At 33.1% G+C, this 13,878-nt stretch overlaps 1 protein-coding gene across 6 annotated transcripts in view; it reads left to right on the plus strand.

Moving 5' to 3' along the window:
• Window positions 1-3,607: 3,607 nt before the first annotated feature.
• LOC115991875 (putative disease resistance protein RGA3) overlaps window positions 3,608-13,878 on the plus strand; it is a 75,278-nt gene continuing 65,007 nt past the window's right edge. For 2 of the 6 annotated variants that reach the window (XM_031115833.1, XM_031115835.1), the window contains exons 1-8: window positions 3,608-6,788; window positions 7,169-7,809; window positions 9,886-10,196; window positions 10,682-10,994; window positions 11,471-11,622; window positions 11,877-12,067; window positions 13,212-13,382; window positions 13,536-13,627. In XM_031115833.1, the coding sequence (XP_030971693.1) occupies window positions 3,726-6,788; window positions 7,169-7,705 (3,600 nt within the window). In that variant the 5' untranslated portion in view covers window positions 3,608-3,725 and the 3' untranslated portion in view covers window positions 7,706-7,809; window positions 9,886-10,196; window positions 10,682-10,994; ... (2 more) ...; window positions 13,212-13,382; window positions 13,536-13,627. The other 4 variants (XR_004092352.1, XR_004092351.1, XM_031115834.1 and 1 more) reach the window with 4 other exon arrangements.

The following is a 13,878-nucleotide window of genomic DNA, read 5'->3' on the forward strand; positions in this document are numbered from 1 at the left end:
TTTATATATTGTTCTTTAGTGTCTTGGAGTGTTGTTTTGTACACAAACTGGTTCACAAGGCTCATTTAGTGGAGAGAACCACAGTGGCGGGCCATCACAAGGACTGAAGGGGGCCTTGGCCCCCCCAAATTTTTGAAAAAAATGAATGAATATTTTTGTTTGAATTATCCTAAATAATTTGAAAATTTTTAAAAGAACCTTCTCATTTTGGCCTCCATACCCAATAATGTACATATATATTTAAGAAAGTCTAAAAATAAACATAACTCTCATTTAAATAGAAAAATAATGCTAGAGATACAAATTATTTTACAAAAAATATTACAAATGGCTGATGTGATGAGTAGTAATTGGTAAATGAAAAAGTGATATTAATGCTACTACAGTTTTGTGTTTACAACATAAAAGTAAAAGTTCAGTGTGACTAAACTAGACAAGAAAGAGTGAAAGACAAGTTTGAAGCTTTCATAGGCCCCTCACTCATGTATAATGCTCTTGTACGTGTTACTTTACTTTTCATTTGCTTTCTTTTAATTTCTTTACTTTACTTTTTATTTGCTTTCTTTTTTATATTCCTTATAATACATTATTTGTTATTATAATAATCAATATATTATATACCGTATGGCATTATAATTTATAAATGTACTGGATTAGTTTGATTAAAATATAAAGTATACACTACTATATTAACATGTATTTAGCACTTCAAAAAAAAATTAACATGTATTTAATTGTTGTTTATAGCACATATTGAGTTATGAAGTATTGTACATTACTATTTTAGATTTCATACACATACAAAATTTTTTATAGATAGCCCCCCAAATATAAATTCCTGGCTCTGCCACTGGAGAACCAGCCCGAACTCCCACAAACTTAAACAGCCTTAGCCCAAGTATGAAGATAGCACAGAAAAGTTCCCTACACTTAGCTATATGCTTTTTTGCATTGCTTTGTTCGTCCCTATGTGTTTCCTTTGTTATCCCAAAACAAAAAAAGCCTATGTAGGTTTTTCTTTATCATCTGTTTGGAAAGGTAGTTTACTATTAAAAATAGATAATAATAATAAAAACCTGCAATGGGGAGCCGTTTAATTTAATAAAAAAAAAATTATCAATGATTTTGTTGGTCAAGCTTGGCAAGGACCAATTACAGGCCGTATATAATGTATATATTTCCATTAAGAGTTGTCGACTTATTTGGTACATTGTGCTTATCTTGATTAGGTGGCAAATTAGTCTTTTTATTTGTGAGATTCTTTTTCTCATGTGACGTTGCTTGGAAAGGACCAATTACATGGTATACAATGCCAAAAAGGATGTATATAGTTTACTGGTTTGGTGGGTCGTGCTTTTCATGGTTAGGTAACATATTAATTAAGTTTATTCTTATTGATTAACAGAGCTTTTACTTGTTCCCATAGGACGTTGCGTGAGGAAGAGAAACATTAATTGTACATAATGCCAAAAGGATATATATCCAAACAGACCCATAGTTTACTGGTTTGGTGGGTTGTGCTTTTCATGGTTAGGTAACAAATTAATTAAGCTCTTCTTGTTGATTAATTTACTTGTTCCCCTATGACATTGCATGGGAAAGACAAAACTAGAATGTATAAAAAAAGGTCGTAGAGTCCAGCTGTTGGTAAAGTTTCTCTTTAACAATAGCCACCTGCTTTCTTTTTTTATTTGAGAAACAAGCCACCTGCAATCAAGGTTATAACTTTTGGTGTAGTAGGTAAGCACTTGATCCTATCAGACTGGATCCTTGGTTTATGCCAACAATCAAGGTTAACAACTTTCTATCCTTATCCTTTACATTTGACTTTTTTAATGCTTGGTTTATATCGAGATCATCACAACTCAAATAAAGACACTATAAAAATGTTGTAAGATTTTTTTTTGGAATTGACTTTTTCCTATACTAAATTCTACTTGATGGTTTTCTAAAATATAAAAAGTAAGAAGTTCCACTTGATGGGTCCTATAAATAAGATGGTTGTCCCTAAGTATATATTTATTATCCTCTACTGATCTTTACTTTCTTTTTATTTTTATTTTTTAGGAACTGTAACATGTCTTAATTTAAGTATTGAATTTCTTATATTTTCTATCGAACAAAAAAAAAAAAAAAAAAAAAAAAAAAAAAAAAAGAAACCAAAGAAACGAAAACATGTTCACTGAGGAAGCTACAAGGACTATGGTGGAACTGAATTTTAGTGTCCATCTTGGCATAAATCCTATTCCTATTTATTTTTGTAAAAAATGAAGCTAGAAGGACTAGGATTTAAAATGTAATGTCACTTTTAGTTTTTATTTAAGTATATATTGAACCACATTATTGGGGCATGCGCCTATTACCGTATCACAACCTCATCGTCGTTAACTATTTTATAAGAAAAGTTAAATAAATATAGGACATATTATAATTTGTGGAATATAAATTGGAACATAAAAAAATGTATTGGAAGTTTGGAACACAAAAGATAGTACAAAGTATTTGTATTCATCAAGTGCTGGTAATTTAAAATGTTCCAACATGTTACCACTTGACCACTTAGCAGCTTAGAAAAGATTTTGTGAGTTTCAAGCAGCTCAACTGGTAAAATCTCTAATAATTACATGGATCTACAGCTAATTGACTTAAAAAATATTGACAAATAAATTAAATGAGAGTTGATCATATAAGATGGCTTTAAGAGAAGAGTTCTCAAAAGACCATAACAAAATGTTATAGCATTTTTATAGCAAGTGAAGTGTCAATCTACCATATATCAACATAAAATAAAATTATATTGATATACAATATTTAAAAATTACAATGAGATTTGGTTATATTACTAGGAGTCCGTTTGGTATGTTTATTTAAACAACAGTTTTTAATATTTTTAAAAACACGGTAAAAAAATGTGTTAAAATGTATATAATATTGTTTAAAAATTAAAAAATATATATTTAAAAACGCGTAATAAACAGCTTAGATTTCTTCTTGAACTACCGTTCTTGAGGTCTTGTTTCACTCGTTGGTTATTTATTTATTTATTTATTTTTTTTATGAACACTCATTGGTTAGTTAGGTGAGTAGGTGGGAACCAAAAAAAGAAAAGAAAAAAAAGGCATCGGGCTGTCAATCGATTAAAGCCAACGTGCAACTCGTTGCGTTGGAATTTGGAAACAGCTAGGCACGGCAAATTTCCTCTACATAAATATAATGACCTTCAATTATAAATATAATGACCACTGTAAAATATAAATTCTAATTAAAATTGATATGGATATTACAATCACATTGGAATATTTTATGTCCCACATATTCTTAAGATTTTGTTAACAGATATTCTTAGCACATTTTTTAGTAAACTATTTTAGTAAAATTTTTAATTACCAAAAAAGAAAAAAAAATCAAGTGCAATACTTTTTTTTTTTTTTTGAGAAACTTAATAACCAATAATAATAACATTTAAGATGACGTACCATGTTACCGATACCCTATATCATATCCTTAGTAAAGACAGAAATTAATTATCTTAATAAATAAATATTAAATATTTTAATTATTCACTGAGACTGCTAGTTCGTTATAAAAGCCGAATAATAGGAGTGAAGCAGCACAAGCACACCTGCTATTGCGTAATCTATTTTTCACTTTGCTCCTTATTTTTGTCATTCGCTTTCTGTTTCTTTATTGTATTCTCAACTTATAACTTTCAATCTCCATTAACTATGGATCGTGTACTACCGTCACTCGTTACTGATCTCTTGAAGCACTTGGGTTCATTCGCAGCCCAGGAGCTACAGTTGCTTGTTGGAGTTGATGATGAACTCCAAAATCTTCAATACAATTTGAAAATGGTCCAGGCGATGCTCAACAAGTTCGAGGAAAGACGACTGAGGGCTGACGCTGTGAAGCTTTGGTATGATAAGCTCGAAGATGCATACTACATGATGGATGACGTGTTGGACACCTGGAAAACTGCAAAGATCAAATTACAAATTCAGAAAGAAGAAGAAGAAGAAGAAAAAGCTGCTCATAGTAACGCTCCTACCCCCCTTGAGAAAAAAATGAAGAAGGTATGGTCCTTCTTCCCCTCTCCATCATGTTGCTTTCGTCAAGTTGACAATGTTTCTGTTCGTCATGAGGTTGGTCACAAGATAAAAAAACTGAATGAAACATTAGCTAATATTCTCAAAGGCAAACAGGAGTTTGGGATTGACTTGAATAGTCAACCTGAAAGAGTTGAAAGACTAGAAATTACGTCCATTGTGGATGTTTCTAAAATAGTTGGCCGTAACGAGTACAAGGATGATCCACTGAACAACCTATTAGGCGTGGGTAGTCAACAAGAAAGCAATCCTCTTGTCATCTCCTTGGTGGGTATAGGCGGTATAGGAAAATCAACTCTTGCCAAACTCGCCTATAATCATCCAAAAGTAATAGCTCATTTTGATAAAATAATGTGGGTTAGTGTTTCTGACCCTTTCAATGAGTGCAACGTTGCCAAAGCACTCATCCAAGAGCTTGACCCTAAACATGAATCCCTCAAAAATACCACTACTATATTGCAACCTCTATTGCGTATAGTTTGTGATTTGATTAAGGACAAAAAGTTCTTTCTTGTCTTTGATGATGTGTGGGCTAAAGACATCCCCAAAGAGTCTGAAAAGTGGGAGCCTTTCAAAAATGCTCTCACACATGGTGTCCAAGGTAGTAGAATTCTAGTCACCACACGTAATGAGGAAGTTGCGCACATGATGGGGAGCACCAAAACCCACATAATCAACTTAGGGAATTTAACTATTGATGATTGTTGGTTGATTATTAGGAAAATAGCATTTTTTGATGAAAATATAGATCAACATAAGGATCTTGAACCCCTAGGTAGACAACTAGCAGGTAAATGCCAAGGCTTGCCGCTTGCTGCAAAGCTTATAGGGGGTTACATGTGCAACAAGAGAAGAAAAGAACAGTGGGCAGAAGTTTTGGAAAGTAGTTTGTGGGATTTAGAAAATGTTCAAGAAGGTCTTTTGGTACCATTGTTGTTGAGTTATCATGAATTGTCCTCAGCAGAAAAACAATGCTTCTTATTTTGTGTTGTCTTCCCAAAAGATCATGTCATTGATAGATTTGAGTTAGTCATTCATTGGATAGCACAAGGATATATTGACTCAAAACGAAATATGGAGATGGAAGATATAGCGGAAAAGTACTTTAAAAAATTAGCCATGCGCTCTTTTTTCCAAGATTTTGAGGAGGATAAAATTGATGGTAGAATTAAAAGTTGTAAAATGCATGATATTGTGCATGACTTTGCACAAAAAATGACAGAAGATGTATGCTTCACAATTAAAGGTGATGAAGAGGTTGAGGAAGACTTTAAGAGGGCTCGCCAGTTGTCATTAATGGTTGAAGAAACATTTCTTGAGTTTGTTTATGAAGCAAAAAATCTACGCTTTCTCTATTTATATTTTATGTCTTCTCAAATTGTCCAATCCAAGTTATTCAACCATTTGACATGCCTACGTACATTACATTTGAAAGGTCGGTACATTTTGGAACTTTCAAATGAGGTGGAAAAATTGATACATTTAAGATACCTCAAGTTATCTGACTTAACGATAGAAAAATTGCCTGAAAGTATATGTAATTTATGTAATTTACAAAGTTTGGATGTTAGTGAGTGTTGGGGTCTTAAGAAATTACCCCAAGGGATAGGTAAACTAATTAATTTAAGACACCTCCTGCTGGAGTATGAATGGTATGATGAAATTAGAATAAAATCATTTCCAAAGGGAATTGGGAGATTAACTTATCTTAAAACATTACAATACTTTCCTGTAGGTAAGGGTGAAGAAATATGTAAACTGGGAGAATTAGAACATTTGAACCACATTCAAGGGAAACTTAAAATAGTAGGATTGAGTAATGTGGTAGATTTTGGTGCGATTGAGAATACATTGAAGAAGAAGAAGGAACTCCGTTACTTGGGTATATTTTTTAACACATTAGAGGAAATGAAAGATGAAATTGAGAAGGAAGAGGAAGAGGAGACAGAGGAAGAAAGAAGAAGAAGAAAAATGGAGAAAGATGTAGCCATTCTAAATGCCTTAGAGCCACCTCCCCGCTTGGAATCTTTAGAAATTGATTTTTATAAGGGCACCACAATGTATCCTAATTGGATGATGTCCAAATTGACCTATTTGAAAAGGCTTATTATCAGAGAGTGCCCAAACCTAGAGCAGTTGCCTCCTTTGGGGAAGCTGTCGTTGCTCGAAGAAATGGTAATAGGGAATGCTCCAATGATTCGAAAGGTGGGAGATGAATTTTTGGGAATAGACATAGAAGAAGAAGAATTATCAGAATCATCCAAAAACAATAACAACAAAGAGGAAGACATCATCATATTATTCCCGAACCTTAAATCTCTCAGATTTGACTTTTTCGATGAGTGGGAAGAATGGAGTGGGATGGGAGGAACAATAGAAGAAGAAGAAGAAAAAGATAATAGTGATAATGCTTTTGTTACTAATAATACTCCAAAAATTAAAATAATGCCACTTCTTCATTCCTTGGAAATTGGGATGTGCGGCAATCTAAAGTCTCTGCCAGACTACTTGCGTAATACTCCATTGAAGGAATTAGAGATCTGGGGATGTCCAATTCTCGAGCAGCGTTGCGAAAGATGGATAAGAGATTACTGGCCCAACATTTCTCACATTCCAAACATCAAAATTGATTATGAATATGTGCAAAAAGACGGTCAACTTCCAGAGAGCATTGATTTAGAGGTAACTCTTCTTTTCTTGCAAAACTATCCTATCAAATATATAAATACACGTGGATTTGTGAAAATAGACGCAATTAACTTAACTTCTATATTTATCCCATCAAAAACAATTAATTATAATACCAACCACGTCCCTTGATAAATTTTCCCAATATCACAAACACACTACCGCCACCAAATCATTCTATTTGTTTGGGTTCTGATCCTTGTTCTATTATATTTTATTTTTCTTGTTCATTTTTTTGTTTAATATTATTATATGGGTCATTGTGGGTTTTGTTCATTTTGGGTTATTTAAACTACTGAGAAGTAGATGGTTTCTACTTCTCAGTAGTGTTTGATGAAAAAGAAGATGTGATTTTGCCTGTATCTGATGAGAAGTATGCAGAAGAGTTGCAGTTCCAAGAGGTTCTTATGGGCTCTGTGATCACTTCCAAATTGGCCAACAATGAAGCCTTAACCTTATTGCCATTACTGTCATCGCCAAAGCCAACAATACAAGCAATTCTTCCAACCCTGGAACCAGAGCCAGCAAAAGAAGCTGGAGAATCATCATATAGCTTCTGTGAGATTTGTGTGGAAAGGAAAGATAGCTACCAGATGTTCAAAACTGAGAGTTGTGTTCACTCATTTTGCTCTGATTGCATTGGCAAACATGTTGCCGCAAAGATCCAAGAAAGCATAACCGTTGTTACTTGCCCTGGATTGGACTGCAAGGGTGTCATAGAACTCGATGCTTGCAGGGCAGTGCTTCCGAAAGACGAGTTGGACAGGTGGGACGAGGCTCTATGCTTCCGAAACACTGATGATGTGGTTGAGGTGGACAAGATTGAGGACAGTAATCACGAGGAAGACGATGGGGCTGGGTTTGAGGCGGATGAACAAGTGGAAGTAAACATTGATGAAGGGAATTTTTAAATCTGGACAGTACAGGGCAGTTGACATGCACAGAAGAAGACAGATACATTATGATGAGACTGGGTAGCAAGAGCATTGTGTTGAAGAAGACAATGAATGAGGAGGTCAGATTCCCTTTTAAATTGCTCAAATCATTACCTTTAAATCTATGTTTACATTGCTACTTTATGCCTCTTATTTCTAGTTACCTTTAATATTTCTATCTTTGATTAATTGCTTGAATTCCATTGTGTTTAGATTAGTGATTATACTAGATAAAACCATTTTAACTTTTTATTGATTGATTGATTTCAATAAATTTTTGTTTTTAGCTACAAGTAGAGTTTTTTTCGAATGATGATGGCGAGAGCAAAGAGAGATATAAAGGCTCTGTTTATGAAACTCTCTCCAAGTTTTTTCCTAATATAAGATGTTCTTCTTGTAATATTTTTTTGTTCTTGATTTCAATTCCATGTTTTTATTGGCTTGCTTGTTATTTGAGCTATTTATTATCTGTTATATTTTCTTTGATTTATTACTAATTCATGTGATTAATCTTAACCATCTTGATAAAAATATGTTTTTGCATTTGCCATTTTGGTGAAAAAAAAAAAAAATTTAAACCCTAAATACATTCCTACTATTCCATGTCAATGTCTTTATTGTCTCCCTTATTCAGGTGATGCAGGTTGAACCTGTTCCACTTTTCTCCTTGCTATTCTTTACTTTTATCTCAAACAAACTTAAGCGTCTTTAAATGATCCATCATTATTCAAATGCTGGCTGGGGCACATCCATCAAGTAATTATGCTGCCCAGGTCAATTCTGTTCTCATTGACTTTATTCATTTTGAAGTGTTTCCCTGCATTAATTCTTCTTGATCAAATCTGCCAATTTTAAAGAGAATCAATCTTTCTTGAATTAGCTTCACCAAATTCTTGTAGGTTAGAAAATTTAATGAAAGATTCATAGCAATGTACGTTTCCCTTGTTAGCTGAGATGTGGAGTGTTGCTTGATTGTGGAGTCATCATTTTATCTTGAAGGAGCTAGTGGACTGTTTGAATTTATTGTGAAAAGACAAAGAAAACGGGCACATGGTTATAGTAATTGTTGAAGTTACGAAACTTCTTCTTGAAATAATGCAGACAAAAGACTAGCTGGACATGAGTATGTGGATATCTTAGGGGTTTTAGGTATGGATGCTAGGATGTAAGTCTTGCTTTGGAGTTAACTGTGTTGTTTGCCATGCCTGGAAATTGTGAACATCTCAGTTTTGAAATATAGTAAAGAAAGAACTTGGAGAGGATTATTTGTGTAGCGACTAATTCTAACTTTAAGGGCTGCCTATTATTTCCTTCATTTTGCTTTTTGACATGGTGCTAGAGATGTTAATGTAATTTCAACTGCTTGAATTGCCTCTTTTCAGTTTAGCAAATGGTAAACGTAACTGTCAGTCTCTATACAAGATGCAGACTTAAGAACCATTGATTTGGTTATAGGTAAATCATGTGGCACTTTACATGTGTTTTTTTTTTTTTTTTTCAGTGAAACCTTTAAGTTCCCTGACACTTGTTTTAGTTGTGTAGCAGATTGAGTTATTTTTTGCTTTCTTGATTTGATAAATAACGATTTTGGTGCATTATGACAAACATGGTCAGAGCAGGGGTTACGCAATGATATAAAAGTTATTTTTGGGTGCTAAGATTTAAAAAAAAAAAAAAAAAAAAGATTTAATTGAAAATATCTACACCCATAATCCTGGGCTAAAAATAATATAACAGCACAACATTGAGTAGCAGATTGAGTTATTTTATTCTTTCTTGGTTTGATAAATAATGATTATGGTGCATTGGGGAGAACATGGTCAGAGCAGAGATTACGCTATGACATAAAAGTTGTTTTTGGGTGCTAAGATTTAAAAAAAGTTAATGGAGAATCCCCCCGCACATTATCCTGAGCTGAAAATAATATAAAAGCAAGGTGTTGAGAGTAGTTTCTAAAAAATTAGTATATCATTTATTGTAATATGATTTATTTAGCAAGTTCGTTTGGTTGGGTGCCTATCAGGAAAGGTGTTCAACATGAAGTAAAGGGGGAACCACCTGTAACTTGAGCAATTAATTTTGTATTGGTCTTTGTGGAGTTTCTTTATTTTGGATATTTTGAATAATGTGACATAAATCTTACGCTTTTCTTTTAGGCATGCATGTGGATTGATGATGATCAAGACAATGAATCCGGGCAAGAAATCAATGACAAAGATTTTGAGGTTGAGGTATACAAGATTGAGGCCAATAGTGATGAAGAAGATGGGACTAAGCATGAGGACTTATCAAAAAAGAAGATTGGACTAAGTATAATGTGGATGGAGAAGTGGAAGTAGACAAGATTTAGCGAGTTGACCAGTACAGAACGATTGACATACACAAAAGTAGACAGATACATATTATGAGCTTGGGTAGTAAGGGCAAGGTGTTGAAGAGGACAGAGGCTTTAAAAATGAAGGATGAGGTGAAATTCCTTGATTACTTGCATGATCATCATTTTCAATCTGTGATTATTGCTACTTTGTGCCACCTATTATTTCCGATTACCGTTAATATTTCTATCTTGGATCAATTTTCTGAATCCCATTGTGTTTAGATTAATGATTATAGTTGTTAAAACTATATTATAATTTTATTGATTGGTTTTATTGAATTATTGCATGTTTGTGTGTAAGTGATCATGAAGTTTAGTTACAAGTAGAGTTTTTATAAATGATGATAGTGAGAGATATAAAGCCTCTGTTATTGAAGTTTGGGGTGACTTTAACTAGCCCTTTTTTGAGGATTTATTTGACTCTCACCTTAGAACCAGAACGATCAATCCCTCCCTGCTGCCTTCCTTGCCACTCTTTGGGTTTGTGTTCTTTCCTTGAGAGAGATATGATCATTATAAAATAGAGATGAAAATGATTTCCAGTCATGATTTTTTTAACACCCTGTTTGATGCAGGAAATTAAGAGGTGTAGGCTTGCAGTTGCAGCGGTAGGAATACTGAAGACAATTGACAATGACATTCCAGTACTCCTCAAGGCATACACAACTCTAAAATCTGATGCTCATGCATATCTCCTGATACAGAACCATGATTTGATATTGAGCCTCTTATATTGGATGTCATCCTCTTCCTAGTGTGAGATATAAATTATCCTTTGGTTGCAACACTACTGTTCGAAGTCTCAAGAAATACAACATGCTACCCATGTTCAAACATAATGTATTAAGAATGGTACCTGTGTTGTCAAGTTAATGGGCTACTACAGTGGTAAGCTTCATTCATCTAAATTGTGATTTTAACTTAACAAAGAGTTAACACTTGAGAAATTATTGGATTGATCTGATCATGTACTTCCTGTTGAAAAGAAAGTTCCTGATGGTTGGATTGTAATCTTGTATTGATTGTGAATCTTAAGCAATTAATTATGAGTCAAAGCATTGGTTCTCTATGTTGTGGTCATGTGGAGTTAAGATTTGAGTTTTTTGATATCTCTAAGTTCAAGTGGATTGGGCTAAGTGATATTAATAAGTTTCTACACAATGATAATTTGTGTAGAAGATTACTCTTCTCTATAGGAAATATGGAGGACTACCCCCAAAGTTGTTTTGGCTGGACTTCTAAAATCATTGACAACGTCACTTTAATTGGAACTCTGGTGCTCTCTATGCTTCAAATGATTGTGAACTAAGTCACATCTAGTTCATCTTAAGATACTCTCAATGTAGTTGTTACTTATGATTCAGATCAAAGACAAGTCCTCTGGATTTTACAAATAGCAAAAGACTAGGAGATTAACACAAACCGCTTGCAATGGATGAGGAAGAAAGATCAAGATCAATCTCAAAGAGAAACCCATCTGGGGGGTCACAGTCACAGATTAACACTACTAGTCATGGTACATGATCTACTTTTCCCTAAACAACTTGTGTTTTGTTCATTCAATTGACAAATACATCCTTATTTTCTATTCATTTTGATATTTGTTAATGTAGATCATTTGGAATAATATTAGGTAAATGCATTCTGCATAAATTTGATTTCGCTTATTAATTTATGTTTTAATATTACATCAATTTGGGCCTTGTGGATTTTCTTGATTTTGTGTACTTAGGCCAATCTGACATAACTCATTATGTGCTATTCTTTAAGGATTTTGGGTATCAATAAGATGAGAACCAGAGTTTTTAATAACAACGGTGATAGAAGAGAAATTTAAAAGCCTCTATTCTTGTGGATGTTTAAGGTGGTTTGGCTCTCTCTTTTTTGCTTCATTTCTCCACCCTTGTCTCAGAATCAAAACAATTAAACCCCCCTGCCATATACATCTCCAAACTCTTCGGGTTTGTGTTTTTTCTTATTCCAAATCTTCTTATTTTAATTGATCTGTTTCTGCTTTCAAGTTCATGTTTTCATCATACCCTGCATATTACTTGATCAGTGGAGAACTTAAATGGTGGAAGACCTCTGGAATGGGTTAATTCATTGCACTGTTTCTGTTGCAGTTGAATAATATTTAAGTTGTTGGATCTCAAAGCCCATTCAAAATTTAAATTTATATATTCTAATTTCACTATATAGTTATTCTAAACTATATATAGTATTTCTGTTAGAATAATCACAATCAATCTTTTAATCTTATTAGTTGTCACTTCAATTTTTTAAAATGAAAATTATAATGTTCAAATGGAGTGAATGCTGATTCTTTTTTTAATTTCTCTTATTTTTGTGATATCGTTTTAATAGTATTGATGAAATTGCTTTGTTTGGTTGATGAATGGATTGTTTTTTCACATATGAATTAACTGAATGATTATCCCAAACCTGCTTGGTAAAATAATCCTGTCAAATGAACTTCATTATTTGTTTTGTTAAATGTGAACTGAAATTTTTTTTGAAATTGGAAATCTATTTCCTCTCACTTTCCCTTCTATTCAATAATGTTGATGCACGATGTATATATAAATTAATCTCAGAGACTGTTGCAAAGTATAATCTGTTAGTCAAGGAATCATGAATAAAGTTTATTGGAGGATTTTCATTATATGCATGTCCTGATTCTTTAATGACCCACCTAAGTTTACATTTTTACTAAAAAAAAAATCATATTTGCACATCACCTACCAACTAAAGCAATTGTATATTGTTGTCAGAAATCTCCTTATTTGACTTTTCATTTTTGAGCGTACGGTTAAGACTTGAAGGCTTCAGCATATAATATGAGTGACATATTAACTTTGGTGTAATTGAGAGCCCCACCCCCTAAAGAAATCTTTAGTGGTACAGAAAACCACAATAGAGAGATTCTGATAACTTTCAAAATTATATTAGTGACTTCCAAGCTCGCACCACAATTTCTCTGTGCCCAGCTGCAATGAAATTATGAGATTGTCTATAACACCTTGCAAATACTCACTACTCAAATTCTATAACACTTAAAGCCTTCTAGTATTTAAATTCTTTAACACTACATGGGAAAATTTGTAGGGAAGGTTTTGGTGTTTGGGAGTGGCATTTTCTGGGTGGTGATTTGACATTTACAAGCCAGCCTACTATAAAGCAGCAAGCAGATTGTTCGAAACTAGTCCAAAAGTATTGAGAAAAGATGTGTTGGCCAAGGATGAAGCAGAAAGTCAGAAACCTCGTTGACTATTAATGGTGCTATAAAGTTTTTCCTTTAATATTTAAATCTTTCATTTGTAACTTTTTTCACTAGTTCTTTTTGGTCTTGTTCTCTTTAATATTTTGAAAATTAAGGCTCCAAATTATTATTATTATTATTATTTATTATTTTTTTTCCTAATCATCTAGTTTGAAAGTTGTTGAGTTATATACTTGCTCGGAGGTGACCACTAGGAGAGAAGAAGAAATCACAAATACCTTGGATACTCTTCTATAGTAAGGTATATTCTGATATTTCATTTTAATCTTCTGTCTATTTTCCTTTCTATTTTCTCCATCCATGATATTTAATTTTCTTTTGGAATGAAATGGACATACCTGAAATAGAAGTGAATATATAGAAAAAATTGAGGCATTAAAGTCATATTCTGCTCTTCAATTGTAATTCACCTATAAGTATCTTTATATTCTTTTTCTTCTTGTGATGCTGTTATATTTTCTTTATAATCCAAGGTCAGTAACTTCTATTTCC

This window comes from Quercus lobata, chromosome 5 (assembly GCF_001633185.2).
Source record: "Quercus lobata isolate SW786 chromosome 5, ValleyOak3.0 Primary Assembly, whole genome shotgun sequence".
NCBI classification, from domain to species: domain Eukaryota; kingdom Viridiplantae; phylum Streptophyta; class Magnoliopsida; order Fagales; family Fagaceae; genus Quercus; species Quercus lobata.